The sequence below is a fragment of the Pelophylax lessonae genome (assembly GCF_965119305.1).
Source record: "Pelophylax lessonae genome assembly, chromosome: 10".
Classification (NCBI taxonomy): domain Eukaryota; kingdom Metazoa; phylum Chordata; class Amphibia; order Anura; family Ranidae; genus Pelophylax; species Pelophylax lessonae.
Genome location: NC_138777.1, coordinates 233,057,951 through 233,079,583, shown reverse-complemented (window position 1 = coordinate 233,079,583; position 21,633 = coordinate 233,057,951). Strand labels below are relative to the sequence as shown.

The following is a 21,633-nucleotide window of genomic DNA, read 5'->3' as shown; positions in this document are numbered from 1 at the left end:
AGACCCGATCAAAGTCACATTCGGCTCTGATCGGGTCTCCATGTAAAAACCCGGAAGTGATGTCATGATACTTCGGGTACTCGGCGATAGATTAAAAAAAATGACAGCATTCAAAACAACCAAACTTGGTGTTTTGAATGCTTTTAAGTGCAGAGGAGGGGTTTGGGGGTCTTTTAGACCCCCAGATCCCTCCACAAGAGCATCTGTAAAAAAAAAAAAAAAAAAAAAAAATGTTGTTAAATGTCTGAAAATATCGGCCGATACCGATATGCGATGACCAAAATATCGGTATAAGCAATAAATAAAAAAAACAATATCGGTCGATCATTACTTTAGAGGCAAAAATACATTGCAGCGCTGTTCTTCCAGCAAAGTTGCATGCAAATTCATTCTGTACAAATTTCAGCAAAATCAAATGTTATTAGACCATTTTCTCTCCAGGTCAGATGTTCTTCATTCATAACGATAGCATAAATAAGGAAAATTCTGCATTATGGCCACTGGATTGAGCTGATGATCAGCTGAAAAAAATACTTACTATGGATTGTCAGCTCCATCAAATGGTTTAGAGCTCAGCAGCGCAGGTTTTAGGCATTACAGACTCACTTCCAAGTTGGTTTTTAATTTTTTTATTGAAATTATTACAAACATTTTAGAAAATATTTTGTAAGAAAGTATTAATCATTATGAACAGTGCTGAAAAATGCAGATTTCTAATTTTTTTTGGCTTAATAAAAAGAAAGGTAAGTGTGTCAAAATGTTCAGCTAAGGACAAGGCGTCACCCAATGGCCTGCAAGTACACGGCATAGCAGAGATAACTGGCAATGCAGGTGATATCGCATATGTCCTTCTATTGCTGGGAGCTGCAGGGAAAATCTGCTGTGTCACAAAAGATGCAGAATGTATACAATGTTCTCATATTTGTATAAAAATACAATGTGACATAAAAAGCTTGGGGGCTAAAATGTTCAAAGAAGGCCATAGAGGAAGAGATTGACATTTATCTATGTTTAATAGCAGCTCCTGGGGATCAGAGGGCACCAGTTAGGGCTCGTGCACATGGGCGTACTACAGTGTACACCCATGTGAAGGCAGTGTTTGCGTGCACTGGTATCCCGTGCATCCAGTCTCATTTATGTCAAATGGGACACAATCGCTGTATTCAAATTTGATGTTCATGCACGGACACAGCCGCTGCACCCAATTTGACGTCCGTGCACGGACACAGCCGCTGCACCCAATTTGACGTCTGTGTACGGACACAGCCGCTGCACCCAATTCAACGTTCGTGCACAAACACAGCCGCTGCATCCAATTTGACGTCCATGCACAAACACAGCCGCTGCACCCAATTTGACAAACATGCACAGACACAGCCACAGCACCCAATTTGACGTCGGTGCACGGACACAGCTGCTGCACCCAATTTGACGTCCATGCATGGACACAGCCGCTGCACTCAAATTGACATCCATACATGGACACAGCTGCTGCACCCAATTTGACGTCCATGCATAGACACAGCCGCAGTACCCAATTCAACGTTCCTGTACAAACACAGCCACTGCACCCAATTTGACGTCCATTCATAGACACAGCCGCTGCACCCAATTTGACGTCCATGCATAGACACAGCTGCTGCACCCAATTCAACGTTCGTGCACAAACACAGCCGCTGCATCCAATTAGACGTCCATGCACAAACACAGCCGCTGCACCCAATTCGACGTCAGTGCACTGACACAGCCGCTGCACCCAATTTGACGTCCGTGCATGGACACAGCCGCTGCACCCAATTTGACGTCCATACACGGACACAGCCGCTGCACCCAATTTGACGTCGGTGCACGGACACAGCCGCTGCACCCAATTTGACGTCCGTGCATGGACACAGCCGCTGCACCCAATTTGACGTCCGTGCATGGACACAGCCGCTGCACCCAATTTGACGTCCATACACAGACACAGCCGCTGCACCCAATTTGACGTCGGTGCACGGACACAGCCGCTGCACCCAATTTGACGTCCGTGCACGGACACAGCCGCTGCACCCAATTTGACGTCGGTGCACGGACACAGCCGCTGCACCCAATTTGACATCCATACATGGACACAGCCGCTGCACCCAATTTGACGTCCATGCATAGACACAGCCGCTGCACCCAATTCAACGTTCGTGCACAAACACAGCCGCTGAACCCAATTTGACATCCATACACGGACACAGCCGCTGCACCCAATTTGACGTCCATGCATAGACACAGCCGCTGCACCCAATTTGACGTCCGTGCAAGGACACAGCCGCTGCACCCATTTTGACGTCCGTGCAAGGACACAGCCGCTGCACCCATTTTGACGTCCGTGCACGGACACAGCCGCTGCACCCATTTTGACGTCCATGCACAAACACAGCTGCTGCACCCAATTTGATGTCAGTGCACAGACACAGCCGCTGCATCCAATTTGACATCCATGCACAAACACAGCCGCTGCATCCAATTTGACATCCATGCACAAACACAGCCGCTGCACCCAATTTGACGTCAGTGCACAAACACAGCCGCTGCACCCAATTTGACGTCAGTGCACAAACACAGCCGCTGCACCCAATTTGACGTCTGTGCACAGACACAGCCGCTGCACCCAATTTGACAAACGTGCATGGACACAGCTGCTGCATCCAATTTGACGTCAGTGCACAAACACAGCCGCTGCACCCAATTTGACGTCTGTGCCCCAAATGCAGACAGTGCGTGTTTTGGTCTGTGTAGTTGTCAGATTGGGAGCAGTGGCTTTGTCTGTGCAACAGCCACATCACCTTTGACATGAATGGGATTGCCAGTATGGGCATGCATGGAACACCTGTGCATTCCTTTGCCAGCAACCTTGCCCCTCGCACAGGCGTACACTGTAGTATGCTTGTGTGAATAAGGCCAAACTGAACATCCGATCCTTTGGTGATGTCACAGGCCACAGTTATAGGCCCCAACAACTAAGCTGACTGCTCCTGGGTTAGGGGCCATCTATACAATATCTGATGCCAAAAATAAAAATCACAAGTCTGAAAGGAATCCTGCAGACATGTAGACTGCCACTGATGTCCTCCCTTTGAAAATGCTACTTGCTTGGTTGTCATGACTGTTTGCAAAGTAATAAAACCACATACAGCCATTTTTCATCAGGAGATCAGAAATGGCGGTCTACATTGATAGATGTTCTTTTTTATTTTTAAAAGTTTCCGCAAAGCCAATTTTTTAGTTTTGGATGCAGAAGGAAATGGTTAAGACCCCTGTCGGTTTTTTGCTTTTGCCGTCTGTGTCCTATCTAATAGGATTTGCTTCACTTCCTGTCCCATACACACAGCAGGAAGTAAGAGGTGATCCTAACAAAGCGAGGAGATGGCCCCTTTTCGTCAGTTGTCATTAGAACAGGTGTCTCCACTGGGAGATTTCCCACTGTAAGATTGTGGATTTCCCATCACTTTATATACCCAAGACAATGGTCACAACCAATAAAGAAAGGGAATCTCCATAGTGGGGGACACAGCAATAAAAACCTGACAGAGGTAATAACCCCTTCACATTCTATTTAAACTGAAAAAAAAAAGAGTTCTGAGCTTTATATTCACTTTAAGTATGAAGCTTGCCTTTGAAGGACTGAGACTCTCTTCCTTGGTTTCCAGTAACTCCACTAAGAAAAACTCACCTCTGGAGTCCTAGAGATATTTAAAAACTACTGGAACATTTAACTCACCAAAATATTTTAATAATCAAAAAATATATATTATTTGGCTGTTTTATGGCTTAGCAAACGTGAAGTCTGGATTGTCATATCTCTAGAGCTGCCATTTTCAACCGGGGTCCCTCAAGGGCTTGCTAGGGGTTCCTTGAGCTGTGACCTCCCGGTTGATGCTTCCTGCATATTTGCAGGTCCAGTGCCATTCTAGCCAGGGGTTCCACAAGACCTGAAATTATTTAAAAGGTTCTCCTGGGATAAAATGGTTGAGAAAGGCTGCTCTAGAGTAAGATTGAAGGACTTCAAAAATTACCACTATACACAAATTATAGAATTTTTATAAATTAATTTTGCCTTGAAAGTTGTATGCTCACTGACAACAGGTGCAGGAGCTGGGAGGGGACAACCAGGTTCTCATAGGTCAAAACTCAGGGGAAAGCCAAGGTCTCAGATTCCGAAAATAGAAGGCAAACCAGCATTTCAGACTTCGATACTGAGGAGCAGACCAGCTTTTCCTAATTCAATACCTGGAGAAAACCAGCTTTGATACTTTGAGGCAGACCAGCTTGTCAGAATTTGATACTCGTTGGCAGGCCAGCTTCTCAGAATTTGATACTCGGTGGCAGGCCAGCTTGTCAGACTTCAATAGTTGGGAGCAGGCCAGTTTCTCAGAATTTGATACTCGGTGGCAGGCCAGCTTGTCAGACTTCGATACCTGAGGGAAAACCAGCTTCCCAGACTTCGATACTTGGGGGCAGGCTAGCTTCTAAGACTTCGATACTGTGGGAAGGCCAGCTTCTCATAGTTCGATACCTGCAGGAAAACCAGCTTCTCAGACTTCGATACTTGGGAGCCGGCCAACTTCTCAGACTTCGATACTTGGGAGCCGGCCAACTTCTCAGACTTCAATACTTGGGAGCCGGCCAACTTCTCAGACTTCAATACTTGGGAGCCGGCCAACTTCTCAGACTTCGATACTTGGGAGGCGGCCAACTTCTCAGACTTCGATACTTGGGAGGTGGCCAACTTCTCAGACTTCGATACTTGGGAGGGGGCCAACTTCTCAGACTTCGATACTTGGGAGGGGGCCAACTTCTCAGACTTCGATACTTGGGAGCCGGCCAACTTCTCAGACTTCGATACTTGGGAGCCGGCCAACTTCTCAGACTTCGATACTTGGGAGTAGGTCAGCTTCTCAGGCTTCAATACTTGGGAGTAGGCCAGCTTCTCAGGCTTCAATACCTGGTAGCGGGCAAGCTTGTCAAAATTTGATACTTGGGGGCAGGCCAGCTTCTTAGAATCCGATACCTGGAGGCAGGTTAGCTTCTTTGACTTCGATATTTGGGGGCAAGTCAGCTTCTCAAACTTTGATACTTGGAGGCAGGCCAGCTCACAGAATTCATATTTCAGAGACAGGTCAGCACTCAGAAATTAAGACTGGGGTGGAAGACTTTAAAACTCAGGGCAGGCCAGCTTTTGAACTTCAAAACTCAGGGCAGGCCAGCTTTGAAACTTTGACTATCGAAAGCAAGCCAGCTGTTAGATTTTCCAACCCAGCAAAAGGCTAGCACTCAGACTTTGAAATATGGGGGGCAGACCAGCTCTCAGGCCTTGTTACTTGGGGGAAGGCAAGCTCTCAGACTTTGTTACTTGGGAGCATGCCAGAGCTTAAATATCAACACTTGGAGGTAAGCCGGCTCTCAGACTTTGAAACTCGGGGACGGGCCGACTCTCAGGATTTCAAATCTCAAGGACAGGAGTGCAGAAAGTCAATATTTGCATAATAGAGCAATGTGTCTTTCTATGCTTCTGAGGAGCTCTGCAAGGATTGTGAAACTATCTGAAGATACTTTTCAGGGGCTGTTGTCTGTCTGCTCCCAACCCTAGTATAGATGTGACTAAAGTGAGAACATAGATAGTATTGAAGAGAGCCATCTAGCCCAACAGATGACTATTTTGTAAACCTATTCTATATAAGATGACCAACTAACATTTCCTTGTCTTTTTTCCATTCTACCAGCAGCAAAATATAGAGCAACGGGTTCCACAGAAAAAAAAAAAGATATGGATCTTAGTTTTTGTGCAGGTACAGGGGCTTCTTCTTACACAGTTGGGAATATTTCCAGCTCAGCTTATGCAGTGCATACCATAAAACATTTTTGGTATAGTGATCCTTTCAACCAAAGTCAATCTCTATGTGGATATCTCTTCAGAGGAGCACCTTGCGATGTGTGCCAGCCTCTAAAGGAGCTAGGTTAGCTCTGGTGCTGCTTGAATAAGGACGAAGGTGGAGACTGGACTGTAGTGAGGATCTGGTTCTGAAAGACGAAGATCTTCACCCTCTCGAAGACCCAGAGGAAGATGAGCAGGACGCTGACATACTGAACCCAGCCGAATTTGATCATTTCCCAAAATCCAGGCTGATATGTGCAGATTTATTAAGGACACAACTGGTATTAATTCCCAGAGGGAATACACGTGGAATAAAAAAGGAAAGGAAGTGGAGGAGGAAATTAATGTAACATAAGCAACATTTGGTGACCATATCCCAAATACAAAACAGACTTGTCATGGAATGATGACCTTGGGGCAGGAAAGGCTAACCAAGTTTTGCAAACCTGTCCTTAGGTAGCCCCCCGATTGTGCATGACATGTTTGTTTTTCACTTTGGAACCATAGTGCCATTATTTTGTGGTGCAAGGCATTCAGCATAAAAAAAGTGCAAACTGAAAAGCTCCTCTAAATTTTTCCTAAATTACAAAAGAGAAAAACAATCATCAAAACTGATACAGCCATAATCTGTTCCAGCTGTGAATGGCAACCAATCAGCTTGCCTCTTTCATTTTCAAAGCTTAAATGAACAAGCTGAAGTTAGAAGCGGATTGGTTACCATAAATAGCTGCTCCACATTCTGTTTGCTCCAGTTTTGATAAATTACCACCTGATAAAGCAGTGAATATGACTTTCAGCAAACATTCTCTGCAGTGAATCTTCAAGGTTCATGAATTTAAATGGCATTGATCGATTCTTCACCAGAAAATATTTGGTGAAAGTCACATTCACACACACACACATCCTAGGTTGAACTGGATGGACTGGTGTCTTTTTTCGACCTCACTAACTATGTAACATTCACTGCTTTATAAATCGATCCCTTACATTTCTCCTGGATGGATCCTTAAAGGAGAAGTATGGCCAAAGCTCTTCGCTCCATTGTTCTCCCGTGGGTCACAGAAGTGCACTTAGTTCTGCACTCTGTGACAAATATTCAGCAGAATTAATTTATTGATATATGAAACACAATATTTTTTATTGATTACTCTGTTGAGCAAAGGGGTTGATGTATATTTAAAGGGGTATGTACCATACTTGCATTTATAATGGGAATGTACTCATATTCACCCCTTCTGGAAACTGATTTTTTAGTTTTTTAATGAGATCTTTGATGAATCTCTCATTCCCTCCCCTAGGATCGCCCTTCTATCTATCCTCCTGAGCTCAGTCAAATCTCAGAAAACAAATCTTCTCTTTCCTTTCGGCTGCACGTCAGCTTATTACTAAATTTTGGAAAACTGATGCCCCCCCCCCCTCTAAACATCTGAGTAGATATCCTTAATGACACCATGCTCATTGAAAAGATACAGCCAAGAGAAATGGACACGTGGGAAAAGCATAAGTTGTGGTATTATGCGGCTCCATTATTTCACTTCCGACAAATTTCGGAGGGGACTTCTTGCACTACGTGGAAATGCACAATGGAACCGGTTGTCTCCAAAGTATCCAGGGTACCCCTGTACTGGACGACGTGATGGTGTCAGCAACTGTATGGCTAAGGGGTTAGGGTTAGGGTTAGGTTAGGAAGGGTTGCCGCTCTTCCCGTGGCCCGCCTCCCACTGTGTCTAAACAGCCGTCGAGGCCTCGTGCATGTAGTACTACGTGATTTCGCGCAGCCGAGCCGCCCTGCCGCAGTAATACTACGGTGGGCGGTCGGCAAGAGGTTAAAGTCCAAAATAGTAACTAGGTAAGGGTCCAACCATAAGATTAACAAAATGGGTTGAAGACGTGAAGATTCCACCACCGAAAGCAATATCCACCATCGCTCTAATAACCTGCTTACCAGAAAAAAAGACCACACGGGTCAACAACGCTGGGGGTATAACTCAATGTGGGCTGTAGTATCCTATGGCACAAACAAACCTCTCCTCTGTGGTTCTCCAAGCGGTGGGCAGCAAGAAATGCGCCATAGCGTAACAACATAATGATGGTTTATTGAGGGTAAAACAGATTACACTTACAAAACAGTAGTATTCACAGGCATTAGAACAAGCCGGCCAGCTGCAAACACAACACCCATCCTTCTGGGATCTCTCAAACGCGGTGACGTCAGCACATCGCAGACCAGACGCGTTTCGTCACAGATGATGTCGTCCTTGGGCATAGGATACTACAGCCTATATTGAGTTTTACGTCCAGCGTTGTCGACCCTTGTGGTCTTTTTTTTTCTGGCAAGAAGGTTATTCGAGCGGTGGTGGATATTGCTTTCAATGGTGGAATCTTCACGTCTTCAACCCATTTTGTTAATCTTATGGTTGGACACTTACCTAGTCACTATTTTGGACTTTTGCTGATGTTGATTTTTCACAAGAGCTTTGGTTCTTGGCTCTATTGTTTTTCATTTATTAGCTTTCATATCCTTTTTTTCACTACATGTCAATTTTGTTATGATTTCACAGTTAGCACAACTTAGTTTCTTTGCATATGTCTGTGTAGCGTACATCTCACTTTAAAGTTGCAGCTTTGGATTGCTTATTTACCGCAGTTTATTTTGTGTGCTTATTAAGTTTGTATTATTGTAGAAGAAACATAGCATGCCATTTTTCTAAAAGTTAGATTGATTTCCACTTTACTACCGGAGGATTTTGCTGTCTTACGTCCAGGCCACTTTTTGCGATTCGGCGCTGTGCGACTTTAACTGACAAATGCGCGGTCGTGCGACGCCGTACCCACAAAATTTACGTCCTTTTTTTCCAACAAACAGAGCTTTTTTTTGGTGGTATTTGATCACCTGTGTGCTTTTTACTTTTTGCGCTACAAACAAAAAAAGAGCGTTTATTTTGAAAAAATAACAATATTTCTAACTTTTTTTTATATGAAATTCCCCCCCCAAAAAACTTAAAAATCAAATTTTTTTAAAATTTTTGGCCAATTTGTTTTCTGCTACCTATGTTTGGTAAAAAAAAATCACGATAAGCGTATTTTGGTTTGCGCAAAAGTTATTGCGTTTACTAACTACGGGAAAGATTTCTGTCATTTTTGGTGTTTTTTTTTTTAACGCGTAATGGCGGCGATCTGCGATTTTTTTTGCGGGACTGCGACATTGTGGCGGACAGATCGGACCCTTGACTGACATTTTTGACACTTTTGGGGGTACCAGTGACATTACTACAGTAATTAGTGCTATAAATAGGCACTGTTACTGTAAAAATGACACTGGCAGTGAAGGGGTTAATTTTATTGGAGAGGGAGGGGTTAATGTATGCCTGGTGCTTACTGACGTGTGGGGGGGGAGGTGACTATGTGACAGAAGGACAGATCGGAGTGTTCAGCTATGCTGAACACTCCGATCTGTCACTCCCTGTCACTTAGGAGATCCGCCCGCTCTGTTTACACAGGCGGGCGGATCTCCTCACTCGATTCCCCGACGATCGGGGAAGAGCGGCGGCGATCGCCGCTGCTCCTCCCCTGGCCCGACTCCCGCTGTGACTGAAAGCAGCGGGAGTGCGCCTCCAGCGACGTAGGTCTACGTCGAGTCCAGCGACGTAGGTCTACGTCGCTGGACGGGATCGTGCCACATTGCTGCAGTAGCAGCAATGTGAGCAGAGGTAAAGTGGTTAAAGATCGTCAATCAGAGTGCTTTCTACAGACTCTGGAATCATGCAGAAGTAACAGTACTCAGTGTCTGGGCTAGATATCAACAAGATGCAACCTTGGCATCTAAGTGATTTGTAATAGTGAGGATTGAAGGATATTATTATTATTATAATAAAGCAGTGCTTCTCAAGCTTTTTTTCAGTCGAGGCACCCTCCAAAATTATCCACTTCTGGACCAGAAGATTTCCCCCCTTAATGACCAGGCCATTTTTTGCGATTCGGCACTGCGTTAATTTAACTGACAATTGCGCGGTCGTGCGACGCTGTACCCAAATAAAATTGATGTCCTTTTTTTCCTGCACAAACAGAGCTTTCTTTTGGTGGTATTCGATCCCCTGTGCGATTTTTATTTTTTGCGCTATAAACAAAAAAAGAGCGACAATTCTGAAAAAAAAAAAAACAATATTTTTCACATTCTGCTATATGACATTCTCAATAAAAAAAATGTAAAAATCAATTTTTTTTTACATTTTGGCCAATTTGTTTTCTGCTACATATTTTTGGTAAAAAAAAAGAAAAGAAAAAGAAAAATCACAATAAGCATATTTTGACTGGTTTGTGCAAAAGTTATTGTGCCTACTAACTACGGAAAAGATTTATGTCATTTTTATTGTTCTTTTTTTTACTATTAATGGCGGCGATCTGCGATTTTTAGTGGAACTGCAACATTGCAGCGGACAGATCGGACCCCTAACTGACATTTTTGACACTTTTGGGGGGACCAGTGACATTACTACAGTAATTAGTGCTAAGAATATGCACTGTAATAATGACACTGGCAGGGAAGGGGTTAACAGTGTGGGTGATCAAGGGGTTAAATGTGAGCCTAGGGGAGTGATTCTAACTGTAAGGGGGAAGGGCTTGTGAAATGATCACAGAGACCTGTGGTCCTACATAGAAGGATCACAGGCGCTCTGTGATCATTCCAGGGAGAAGAACGGTCAGCTGTGTTTACAACATCTGACCGTTAGTCTCTCTCAGAGGGGAGCGATCGCGGGAGTCAGGCGGCAATTGGAGCCGCCTGCCCGCTGCATCGGGGGTCCCACTGCCGAGTGGGGGCAGGAATGCACCGGCGGCCGCGCGTTCGCCCCCTAGCTGCAGGCGCGCGACCAACGTATACCTACGTCGGTTAGCGCAGGAAGGGCTGCCTACCGGGCGGTCCGTAACCGGTTATGGACAGTCTTGAGGCACCCCATTTTAAAATGTAAAAACTATTCTAATAGTTTTACATAATGCAGCAACATGAATACACGTAGGACACCCAACGTTAGAGGGGATTTATTCTGCCAAAGCAAATACACTTTTGCAAACCGGTACTGACTAGTATTCCAATGTTTCTCTTTTCCCTTAGTTTTCCCTTACCACTTAGCTAATGAAACCCCAAAGCTGATGGAGAAAAGCAAAAGGAAGGCCGAACAAGAATGGTATTCAGGCAACTGACATCCTCCTGATCAACTGCTGATGTGTTTGGTCGATAGGAGGTTGGCAGCTAGAAGTCTGTAATGGTGTACAATGAAAACCTGTGGCTTTGTGTAACTAAAAGACAGGTTTCATCCACCCACCGGCTTGTATACAATTTTGGGTACATTTTTAGCTTTTTTCCAAGGCACCCCCTGAAGAAACCTCAAGGTACCCTGGTTGAAAAAGGCTGTAATAAAGAGTAACGTAAAAAGGATATGAAATGATCTCCGTGGGGTACCGGATCACCGCATTGACCACAAATGGATCTGATGCACCTCGGCCAACAAGCCATATTGGACTCGGGTTGTCCAAGACTGTGGTCACTGTAATGACACAAAACATCCCAAACAATGACTCAAAAAAGGGACCGGAGGGGAGAGAGAATCCCTCCAATGGTTACTATGCTTCTCCTCTTTGGCAGCGAGAAACTTCTCTGGACTTACCGTTCCTCTCCTGATAGGATGATATGATGTTGGTGAGGTCATAAGAGCTTGCATATGGGCTGGATCCATTAATTATGGAAATCTACCAAATGAAAAACAGCAGTTATAGTACACCGATGGCCAAATTCATACAAAAGTTAGAAAGGTGAACCGTCTCTATTGCTAAACTCTCTCAATTAACATTAATCTTTAATATTTAATCTTTATTCTGTTAGCATTACATAATAATAATAATAATAATAATAATATAGGAAGGTATATTATATTTACAGGTTTTTAACTTTTTTTTATACATTTCTTCAGTGGCTTCCTGGTTTCTGGCATGGACCCAAATGATGGCATACATCCCAGGAGTCTTCATGGGCATTTTTTTCCCATCTGGAGGAGGAGGGGAGGGGCTTTCTCAGCTAAGCACACCCTCCGCCTGCATGGCTGAGCTAAGGGCAGATGGATTGCAGGAAGTAAATACTACATGAAACAGCTGCGCTTACTCAAGATGGCTGTGGTTAGAAATGCTGGAGGGGGGGGGGGGGGGGGGGGTTAAAAGTGCTTTCTCAACAAAAAAAGCATGGAGACATGGATGGATGGATGGGGGAGTTTGCTTTGCATATTAAAACGGAATTAAACAGCCTTATTGGTTTGTGGTGCTCAGATGTCGCATAGTTCCACTTTAGCATTACCTAATCCTTTATTTTGTACCAAAAATTGGGAAATAAACTGTTATTGTGTGCAATTTAATATAATTTTAGTGCATTTTTTAAAAATTATAGATTTGATAAACAGTTGCACAAATTTTGCGTTCACATCCAATTGAGCTGACCCTTGTAAGTTACAGACATCTTATTCCTCTGTGATCCTTCACAGTGCTTCTTTCAATAGTGAAGACAGAAAATTCAGGTTCTCCTATCACAGTGTCCCCATACATCAGGTGTCTCTATCACAATATTCCCTTACATCAGGTTCCCCTATCACAGTGTCCCCAACATCAGGTGTCCCTATCACAGGGTCTCCATACATAAGGTTCCCCTATCACAGTGTCCCCCATACATCAGGTGTCCCTATCACAATATTCCCTTACCTCAGGTTCCCCTATCACAGTGTCCCCATACATCAGGTTTCCCTATCACAGTGTCCCCATACATCAGGTTCCCCTATCACAATATTCCCTTACATCAGGTTCCCCTATCACAGTGTCCAGATACATCAAGTGTCCCCATACATCAGGTTCCCCTATCACAGTGTCCTCCTACTTTAGGTGTCCCCATACATCAGATAGCTCCTCCTTTCTCTCCCCATGCTAAAACTGAGGCAAGCTCTCAGTCTCAGTGCTGGCTCTCCTATGCCCCCTGCAGGAGGGAGGAGAAAGCTGTGTCCATTTTCCAATCACAGTGTCCCCATACATCAGGTTCCCCGATCACAGTGTCCCCTTACATCAGGTGTCCCCATACACCAGGTTCCCCTATCACAGGGTCTCCTACATTGGGTTTCCCCATCACAGTGACCATTTACATCAGATTTCCCCATCACAGTGACCCCTTACATCAGTTGTCCCCATCAAAATGTCCCAATACATCATGTTTTCCCATCACAGTGTCCCCTTACATCAGGTGTCCCCATACATCAGGTTCCCCTTTCAAAGTGCATCAGAGTTGTACCCCCCACCTTGTACTCACAGATCACAAATGTTGTTCCCACCTGCAATGAAGGTGGCTCCTCCTTCCTCTCCCCATGCCAAGACTGAGGTGAGTTCTCAGTCTCAGTTCTGGCTCTCCTCTGCTCCCTGCAGGAGGAAGAAGAAAGCTGAACCCTCTTTCTAGCAGAAGCCAGCTGCTGCTCCTTCGGACAGGAGTGACATTGCAGGTACTCCTGTCAAAGAAAAGCAGCACAAGAGGCCAAATCACCAGTAACCCCCACTTCCTCAACACTGCATGATCCCCCCCCCTTTGTCCTGACCCTGATCATGGGGCCCCCATGCACCTGGGGCCCCAGGACAGTAGTCATTCATTAAGATCCCTCTGTGACTAGGACTTGTAACTGCTGTACCAGTATGGAGGAAAGCAAAGTTAGAATTGGGGCTGTTCCAAGACATAATAAACCAAATGTAATACAATTTGCCAGCGACCATGCCAAACTAACTGATTTGTATTGGTGGAGCGGTCTTCTTCTGTTGCAGGATTACTCTTACATTGTAGGTGGTGTCCAGGCCCTGGTGTCCCAGCAGCTGTCTCTGTTGTAGCCTCAGGTCTCCGTTGATGTAAAGCTGGGCTCCAGGAAGTGGAGACGCATGCTGAATAAACGCCATGCTCTGCATTACAAACGTAGACATCCTCTGAAAGAATCATAGAGATAAAGCATTTTAGAAGAATAGCAAATGCAAAGAAAAAACAAGTGTCATGGTCTGTGGCTGCACGTGTGCTGCCAGCACTGGGGAGCTACAGTTCACTGAGGGAACCATGAATGCCAACATGTACTGTGACATACTGAAGCCGAGCATGATCCCCTCCCTTCAGAGACTGGGCTGCAGGGCAGTATTCCAACATGATAACGACCCCAAACACCTCCAAGACGACCACTGCTTTTATAAAGAAGTCGAGGGTAAAGGTGATGGACTGGCCAAGCATGTCTCCAGACCTAAACCCTATTGAGCATCTGTGGGGCATCCTCAAATGGAAGGTGGAGGAGTGCAAGGTCTCTAACATCCACCAGCTCTGTGATGTCATCATGGAGGAGGGGAAGAGGACTCCGATGGCAACCTGTGAAGCTCTGGTGAACTCCATGCCCAAGAGAGTTAAGGCAGTGCTGGAAAATAATGGTGGCCACACAAAATATGGACACTTTGGGCCTAATTTGGACATTGTCACTTAGGGGTGTACTGACTTTTGTTGCCAGCGGTTTAGACATTAATGGCTGTGTGTTGAGTTATTTTGAGGGGACAGTAAATTTACACTGTTATACAAGCTGTACACTCACTACTTTACATTGTAGCAAAGTGTAATTTCTTCAGTGTTGTCACATGAAAAGATAGAATAAAATATTTACAAAAATGTGAGGGGTGTACTTACTTTTGTGAGATACTGATATATTTATATATAGATACAGGAGTGTTAAAGACAATTTGATCTAATAAGGTACCTTCATCCCAAATATCTGTCAAAAGGTGAGGGCTAATGGCTCAAAGTGAGATAAAGAAGGGAATGGATATAAGGAGGATCAGAGGGAGCAGAGAGGGAAAGGGAGAGGAAAGGAGGAAGGAAAAAGGGGGAAAAAAAAGAGGAAAGGGAAGGAAAAGGAAAGGAAAGGGGAGGGGGAAGGAGGGGAAAGGGGAAAAGCGAAGGGGAGAAAAGGTGGGGGCTAAGGGGATTTTAACACCGATTTTACAAATCACTGTAAATATTGGTTAAAAATATATACATTTTATTTTATAAATACAAAAAGACACATATTAAAATTGCAAATGGGAACTGCACACAGAAATACAATATATATGATAGATAGATATATAGAAAAATCTCTTCACATATGGGCCAAAGACAGCAAAAAACGGAATTTTTGTAAAATCTTACCTGTAAAATTCCTTTCTCTGAGTCCTCCGACAGTCGCCGCCTCTTCATATTCGTCACATATGGGGTATTAGACTTTGCTCCGAAGGAGTAGCTAGGCAACAGAATATGTTAACAATAAAGCTTTAACATATCCCACCCTCAAGGGGTGGTCCCCTCAGTCAATACCCTCCTACTTCCTGCAACCATATCTCAGTTTTAGTGGAATAGCAGTAGAGTATACATTCAAACCCCAAAAGAGGGGCGGGGGCGGCGACTGTCGGAGGACTCAGAGAAAGGAATTTTACAGGTAAGATTTTACAAAAATTCCGTTTTCTCTTACGTCCTCCGACAGTCGCCGCCTCTTCATATTCGTCACATATGGGGACGTCCCAAAGCAGTGCAAACATGAGGGGTGGGAAACGCATCCGCGCCGAAAGGCAACGCAGTCTCCACATCAAAGAAAGGAACCTTACCAAAGGAAGGAAACCAGCTGGGCAACAGCAAAAATAAGTGCTCAACAGGAGCAACAACCCAGGAAAAGACAAAAAACCAGGGGATACAAAAAACTATCCCAACAGCCAGGAGTCCCCAACAAGGGACCCTATGGAACAGCCGCACTAAGAACCTTGCGGCCAAAGGAAGCATCCGCCGATGCCTGAACATCTACTTTGTAGAATTTTGTGAAAGTGTGTACGGTCGACCAAGTCGCCGCCTTACACACCTGGGCTACAGAAGCCCCATGACGGCAGGCCCAAGACGTACTCAGTGATCTAGTAGAGTGCGCCTTCACAGGCACAGGGGGAACCTTCCCCTGCAAGGCATAGGCCTGTTCAATGGTCTGCCTGATCCATTTGGCGATGGTAGAGGCCGAAGCCGCCATGCCCTTCCGAGGACCCTCTGGAAGGACAAACAAGGAGTCAGTCTTACGAAAAGACTCAGTCGATTTAAGGTAAACCCTTATCGCCCGAACAACATCCAGAGAGTGCAATCTCACCTCCTTCGGATGTTTAGGCTTCGTGCACAACGAAGGCAAAACAATATCCTCGTTAAGATGGAATTCCGAAACTCGTTTCGGTAGAAAAGAAGGATTAGGTCGCAAGACCACCTTATCCAAATGAACAACCAGGTACGGAGACTTGCAGGACAAAGCCGCCAGTTCCGACACTCTGCGAGCCGAAGTGATCGCCACCAAAAAGGCGACCTTTTTGGACAACATAGACAACGAGATCTCCCTGATCTGTTCAAAAGGAGCACGTTGTAACACAGATAGAACGAGATTCAAGTCCCAAGGGGGCAAAGGATCCCTCCTAGGAGGAACCAGATGCCGCACACCCTGAATAAAAGTGCCAACCAAGGAGTTGGAAGCCACGGGACGTTGAAACAGAACGGCCAGCGCCGACACCTGACCCTTTATCGTAGCCAGCGCCAAACGCTGATCGACACCCGTCTGAAGGAAAGACAGCACACGGGAAACCGAGTACGTGCGGGGTGAAAACCCCCTGGACTCACACCAGGCAAAATAGGCCTTCCAAGTACGGTAATAAACCTTCCCCGAGGAAGACTTCCTCGCGTTGATCAAAGTATGAACGACCTCTGGAGAGAGACCCTTCTCCTTCAGGACCTCGGTCTCAACAGCCAGGCCGTCAAAGCCAGCGACTGTAAAGCAGGATGGTAAATCGGTCCTTGAGACAGTAGATCGTCTCGAAGAGGCAGACGCCAAGGGGCGTCGACCGCCAGATTCACGAGGTCTGCGTACCAGGACCGGCGAGGCCAGTCCGGTGCCACAAGAATCACCGTGCTGCGTTCCGAGTGCAACCTGCGAAGGAACCTGGACAGCAACTGAATCGGTGGAAACGCGTACATCAGCCTGTACTGATGCCACGGGGCCACTAACGCGTCCGACGCGTCTGCCCGAGGGTCGCGCGTCCTTGCCACGAACCTCTTCACCTTGTAGTTGAGGCGAGACGCGAACAGGTCCACATCTGGAAGACCCCACTTCGTGCACAACATCTGGAAGACAGCCGGGTGGAGAGACCATTCCCCCTGATCCAGGGTCTGGCGACTCAGATAGTCCGCCTGCCAGTTCTCCACTCCCGGAATGTGAACCGCCGTTATCGCCGGGACATGAGTCTCGGCCCAAGACAGAATGTCGGCCACTTCTCGAGCCGCTCGGGCACTCCTGGTGCCCCCTTGGTGGTTGATGTAGGCCACCGCCGTGGCATTGTCCGTCTGCACCCGAACCGGGCAGCCCTGCAGCCGGTCCGTCCAGCGATGAAGACAGAGCCTTATCGCACGCAATTCCAGAATGTTGATCGGGAGGGAAGACTCCCCCTCCGACCAGGTCCCCTGGGCGGACAGAACGCCCAGAACACCACCCCAGCCCGACAGGCTGGCATCCGTGGTGATTATCGTCCACGAGATCGGACGAAACGACTTGCCCCCGGACACCAACGGGGACTGGAGCCACCACAGAAGGTTTTCCCTGGTGCGATGACCCAACGAGATCTGAAGATCCAGAGATTGAGGTCGCCCGTCCCACCTGGACAGGATCTCCGCTTGGAGACCCCGCGTGTGAAACTGCGCGAAAGGAATCGCCTCGAAGGCCGAGACCATCAATCCCAGACATCTCATACCCGTCCGCAGAGACGAGTGTGGAACGTCCCTGAGGGACCTGACTTCCTCCTGAAGAGTCCTGAGTTTGTCTTCCGGCAGGAAGACCTTCGCCTGCACCGAGTCCAGTATCATTCCCAGATAGGGGAGACGAACCGACGGACTCAGTGTCGACTTTGGAACATTTATCGTCCAACCGAACTCCTGCAGAGTTTGCATTGTGACAGACAGGTCCTTCTCCAGACCCTGTCTGGTCGCAGACCGAACCAGAATGTCGTCCAGATACCCCAGGACAGAAATGCCCTGGGCTCTCAATAATGCCAGAACCGGTGCAAGCACCTTGGTGAAGACCCGCGGAGCCGAGGCGAGCCCAAAGGGCAACGCCACAAACTGGTAGTGATCCTCCGCAATGGCAAATCGAAGGTACCTCTGATGACCCTCGAATATGGGGATGTGAAGGTACGCATCCTTCAAATCGATGGAGGCCATGAATTCCCCCGGAACCAGGGCAGCCACCACCGAGCGCAGGGATTCCATGCGGAACTTGCGAACCCGCACAGAGCGGTTCAGAGCTTTCAAGTCCAGAATCGGACGAACCTTGCCCTCCTTCCTGGGCACGGTGAACAGATTGGAATAAAACCCCCGAAATCTGTCCCGATGAGGCACCGGAACCACCACTCCCTGAGCCCTCAGGTCCCGCACCGCCAGGTGCAGATCCCGCAGGCGCTCTGGAGACAGTTGAAGATTTGAGGGAAAAAATCTGCTCTCCGGCCGAGAGAGAAACTCGATCTTGTAACCAGATCGAACGATTTCCAGAACCCATCTGTCCCTCACACGGGCCAACCAGGGCTGAAGAAAACCGAGCAAGCGTCCCCCCACCCCAAAACTGGGTGAGGGCGCCCCTTCAGGCCGAACTGTTATGGGCCGCAGGTCCGGATTGACCGGACTTCTGTTTCCCAGACCAGGGCTTCTTCTGAGAGCCTTGGCCCTTGAACGGTTTGCCCTTGTAGTGCGGCCGAAAGGCACGAAAGGACCCCTGAGGGGGCCGAAAATGAGCATGCTTCTTCCCAGAAGCCCCCTTAGCCTTGGGGAAATGGGGCAAGAGAGTGCTCTTACCCCCGGTAATCCCCTTAATCAACACATCCAGGGACTCCCCAAAAAGGCGAGACCCATCATAAGGCAGATTGGCTAAGGTTTTACGTGAAGATTGGTCCACCGACCAACATTTCAACCAAACCAGGCGGCGAGACAACACCGCCACGCTGTGCACACGCGCAGCCAACGGAATCAGGTCCAGGTCCGCATCACACAGATACATGACACCCTGGTGGATCTGATCCACCATATCCAGGGTCGCCGCCGAGGCCGAATCGGCCACTAGGACGCGCCTAAGCATCTGCGTCCAACTTGCGATCGCCTGGGCCGCCATGAGAGAAGCAAACAGAGCCTTAAGCATAGAACCCGTAACAGAATAGGTATGACGGGCAAGAGACTCCAGTCTCCTATCCGTGGCATCACGGAAAACAGGGGATCCCTCTGCAGGGATCGCAGTGGCTTTGTTCAAAACCGCAATAGCATGATCCACTGGCGGAGGCACACACCACCGTTCATCAGTGGCAGGCGAGAAAGGATAACGCAGCTTAAATTTACTTGGTACCGCAAAAGGCTTGCGCAAATCGCGCCATTGGTCCTTAACAGCGCGTTGAAAATCAGCATTGCAGGGAAAAACCTGCGGCGTCCTGCGTTTTCTCTGCGTCCCATAAGCCGCCAAGGCAGCCGGGGGACACACCTCGTCCTGCAAACGTAGCGTCTGCTTAATGGAAGCAATCAACTCATCCATGATTGCAAGCTCTTCAGGCGAGCCAGGGGGAGAATTATCAACCCCCTCAACTTCAGCCTCTACCTCAGACCCCACTAGATCAAGAGAGGAGCGGGACCCCGATAGGGGGGTCCCTGCCAGAACAGCCCCATCACCTTCACCCTCAGAATCAGAGGACAGAGCAACTCTGGGCCGTTTAGTAGATTGAGCAGCCACCAGCATTTGCACCTGTGCAGCAAGGCCAGCCACAATAGTGGCTAAATCCCCCCCTGGGGGGGAAACAGCGGTCCCCTGGCTTTCCACCAATACTGTGGGAAACTTGCCCTCCTGAGAATCCATTGCCCCTGTATGCCAGACAACCAAGGGTTAACTGCCCCCTTACAGCAAGCGCGGCAAGCGCAGCCCACCGCACCACACTCAGGCACAATGAGACCCCCACAGGGAATATACAGACTGAATACAGGCAATGGAACACAGGACTAGAAGGATAAAACCTGAGGAGACTCCGCTGCTGCTGCTGCCTCGATCGGTGCTTCCAGGAGAGAGGAAGTGATGCTGCCAGGGCGCTCTATGTAAGCCTATGGAGGCTACAAGAAAATGGCCGCCGTGCATGTAAACCATGCGGCCGGAGCGGGCGCCGGTAAAATGGCGTCGTTTGGCGCCGAAATCGCCGCTCCACAGTGCATAAAATCACACACAATTTTATCCCATTATATGGATACATGTTAGATCGCCGCAGCGATCGCTGTATATGCCCCAACATGCCATTAAAAACATGCCCCACAGCACACAGCTCCTCACACTGCCCAGCCTGACATACTCAGTGTCATACAGCTCCCCCCCCCCCCCTTGCAGCCCACAGCATGCAGCCGAGAGATAGGGAGACAAGCAGTGTGATTAAAGGCAGGTTACACAGTCCCAGACTGAGACCCCCCCCAGACAGACAGGTCCCCACATAGATACACTTACCTCACACGGCGTGGGGAACCCGCACAGGCGAACAAGCCGCTGCACATGAGGCAGGGAGAGTCGCAATTCAAGACGCACACAATGGCGGTTCAGAAACCGCACATCGTCCGGTGAGGTAGCCACCTCACCAATCATCCCTGCACCGAACAGGGATGGGTCGTTCACTGTGCCAGGAGCGTTACCTGGCTGAACGCTCGATGGCAGACTGGGAAGCCACTGACCCACGACCTGCGACCAGGGGGATCAGCCCGAGACCCAGTCCGCATGATCCTCTTCGTCCGAAGAACTAACTAATGCTGACAAAAATAACAGCTAAGTAAAGGTAGAGAGAAAACTCAAACAAAATATTAAAAAGAAGAAAGAGTCTGGGACAAAAAGTCCCAGCACAGAGAGAGCCAGCCACTCCTGACAAGCTAGACATTAAAACTGAGATATGGTTGCAGGAAGTAGGAGGGTATTGACTGAGGGGACCACCCCTTGAGGGTGGGATATGTTAAAGCTTTATTGTTAACATATTCTGTTGCCTAGCTACTCCTTCGGAGCAAAGTCTAATACCCCATATGTGACGAATATGAAGAGGCGGCGACTGTCGGAGGACGTAAGAGAAACTTGTATTTAGGCCTTTCCCGACATGTTTCGCTGTCCATATACCACTTCTTCAGGAGCATAGATTACAGAAGAGATCATCCACAAATATAAAAGGGGGAGTATACAAACAGGTTGAGGATTCAGTCAGGGACCTATGCACTGTATGTAGCAGGGTTCAGTAATTAAAGCAACCACTCAGAGGTTGGGTTGTTCCAATTTACAATCCACGATAGCGGATAGCCAGGACAGGAGGATAATGGGGCTTATTATCCTAAACATCTATAGGGCTTCATTCTATTCACAGAGTTGCCTTATGTGGAATCAGTCATATAGACCAAACTAATGCCTAGTCCGATAAGGCTTAGAAGTTCCAGCCTTGAAACGGAAGGGTGGTCCCTGTCTGTCTTCCCATCGACGGGGCGACAGGCGACGAAAAGACAGACCGGGACCACCCTTCCGTTTCAATGCTGGAACTTCTAAGCCTTACCGGACTAGGCATTAGTTTGGTCTATATGACTGATTCTACATAAGGCA

General features: G+C 47.4%; 1 protein-coding gene across 1 annotated transcript in view; it reads right to left on the bottom strand.

The window, feature by feature from the left end:
- Positions 1-5,840: 5,840 nt before the first annotated feature.
- The window catches only part of TMEM231 (transmembrane protein 231), a 37,131-nt gene continuing 21,338 nt past the window's right edge, over positions 5,841-21,633 (bottom strand). The window contains exons 5-8 of the mRNA XM_082270674.1: positions 13,757-13,900; positions 11,572-11,653; positions 11,347-11,451; positions 5,841-6,164 (exon numbers count right to left, since the gene is read on the bottom strand). Coding sequence (XP_082126800.1) covers positions 5,992-6,164; positions 11,347-11,451; positions 11,572-11,653; positions 13,757-13,900 — 504 coding nt within the window. The 3' untranslated portion in view covers positions 5,841-5,991. The remainder of the gene's footprint in view (positions 6,165-11,346; positions 11,452-11,571; positions 11,654-13,756; positions 13,901-21,633) is intronic.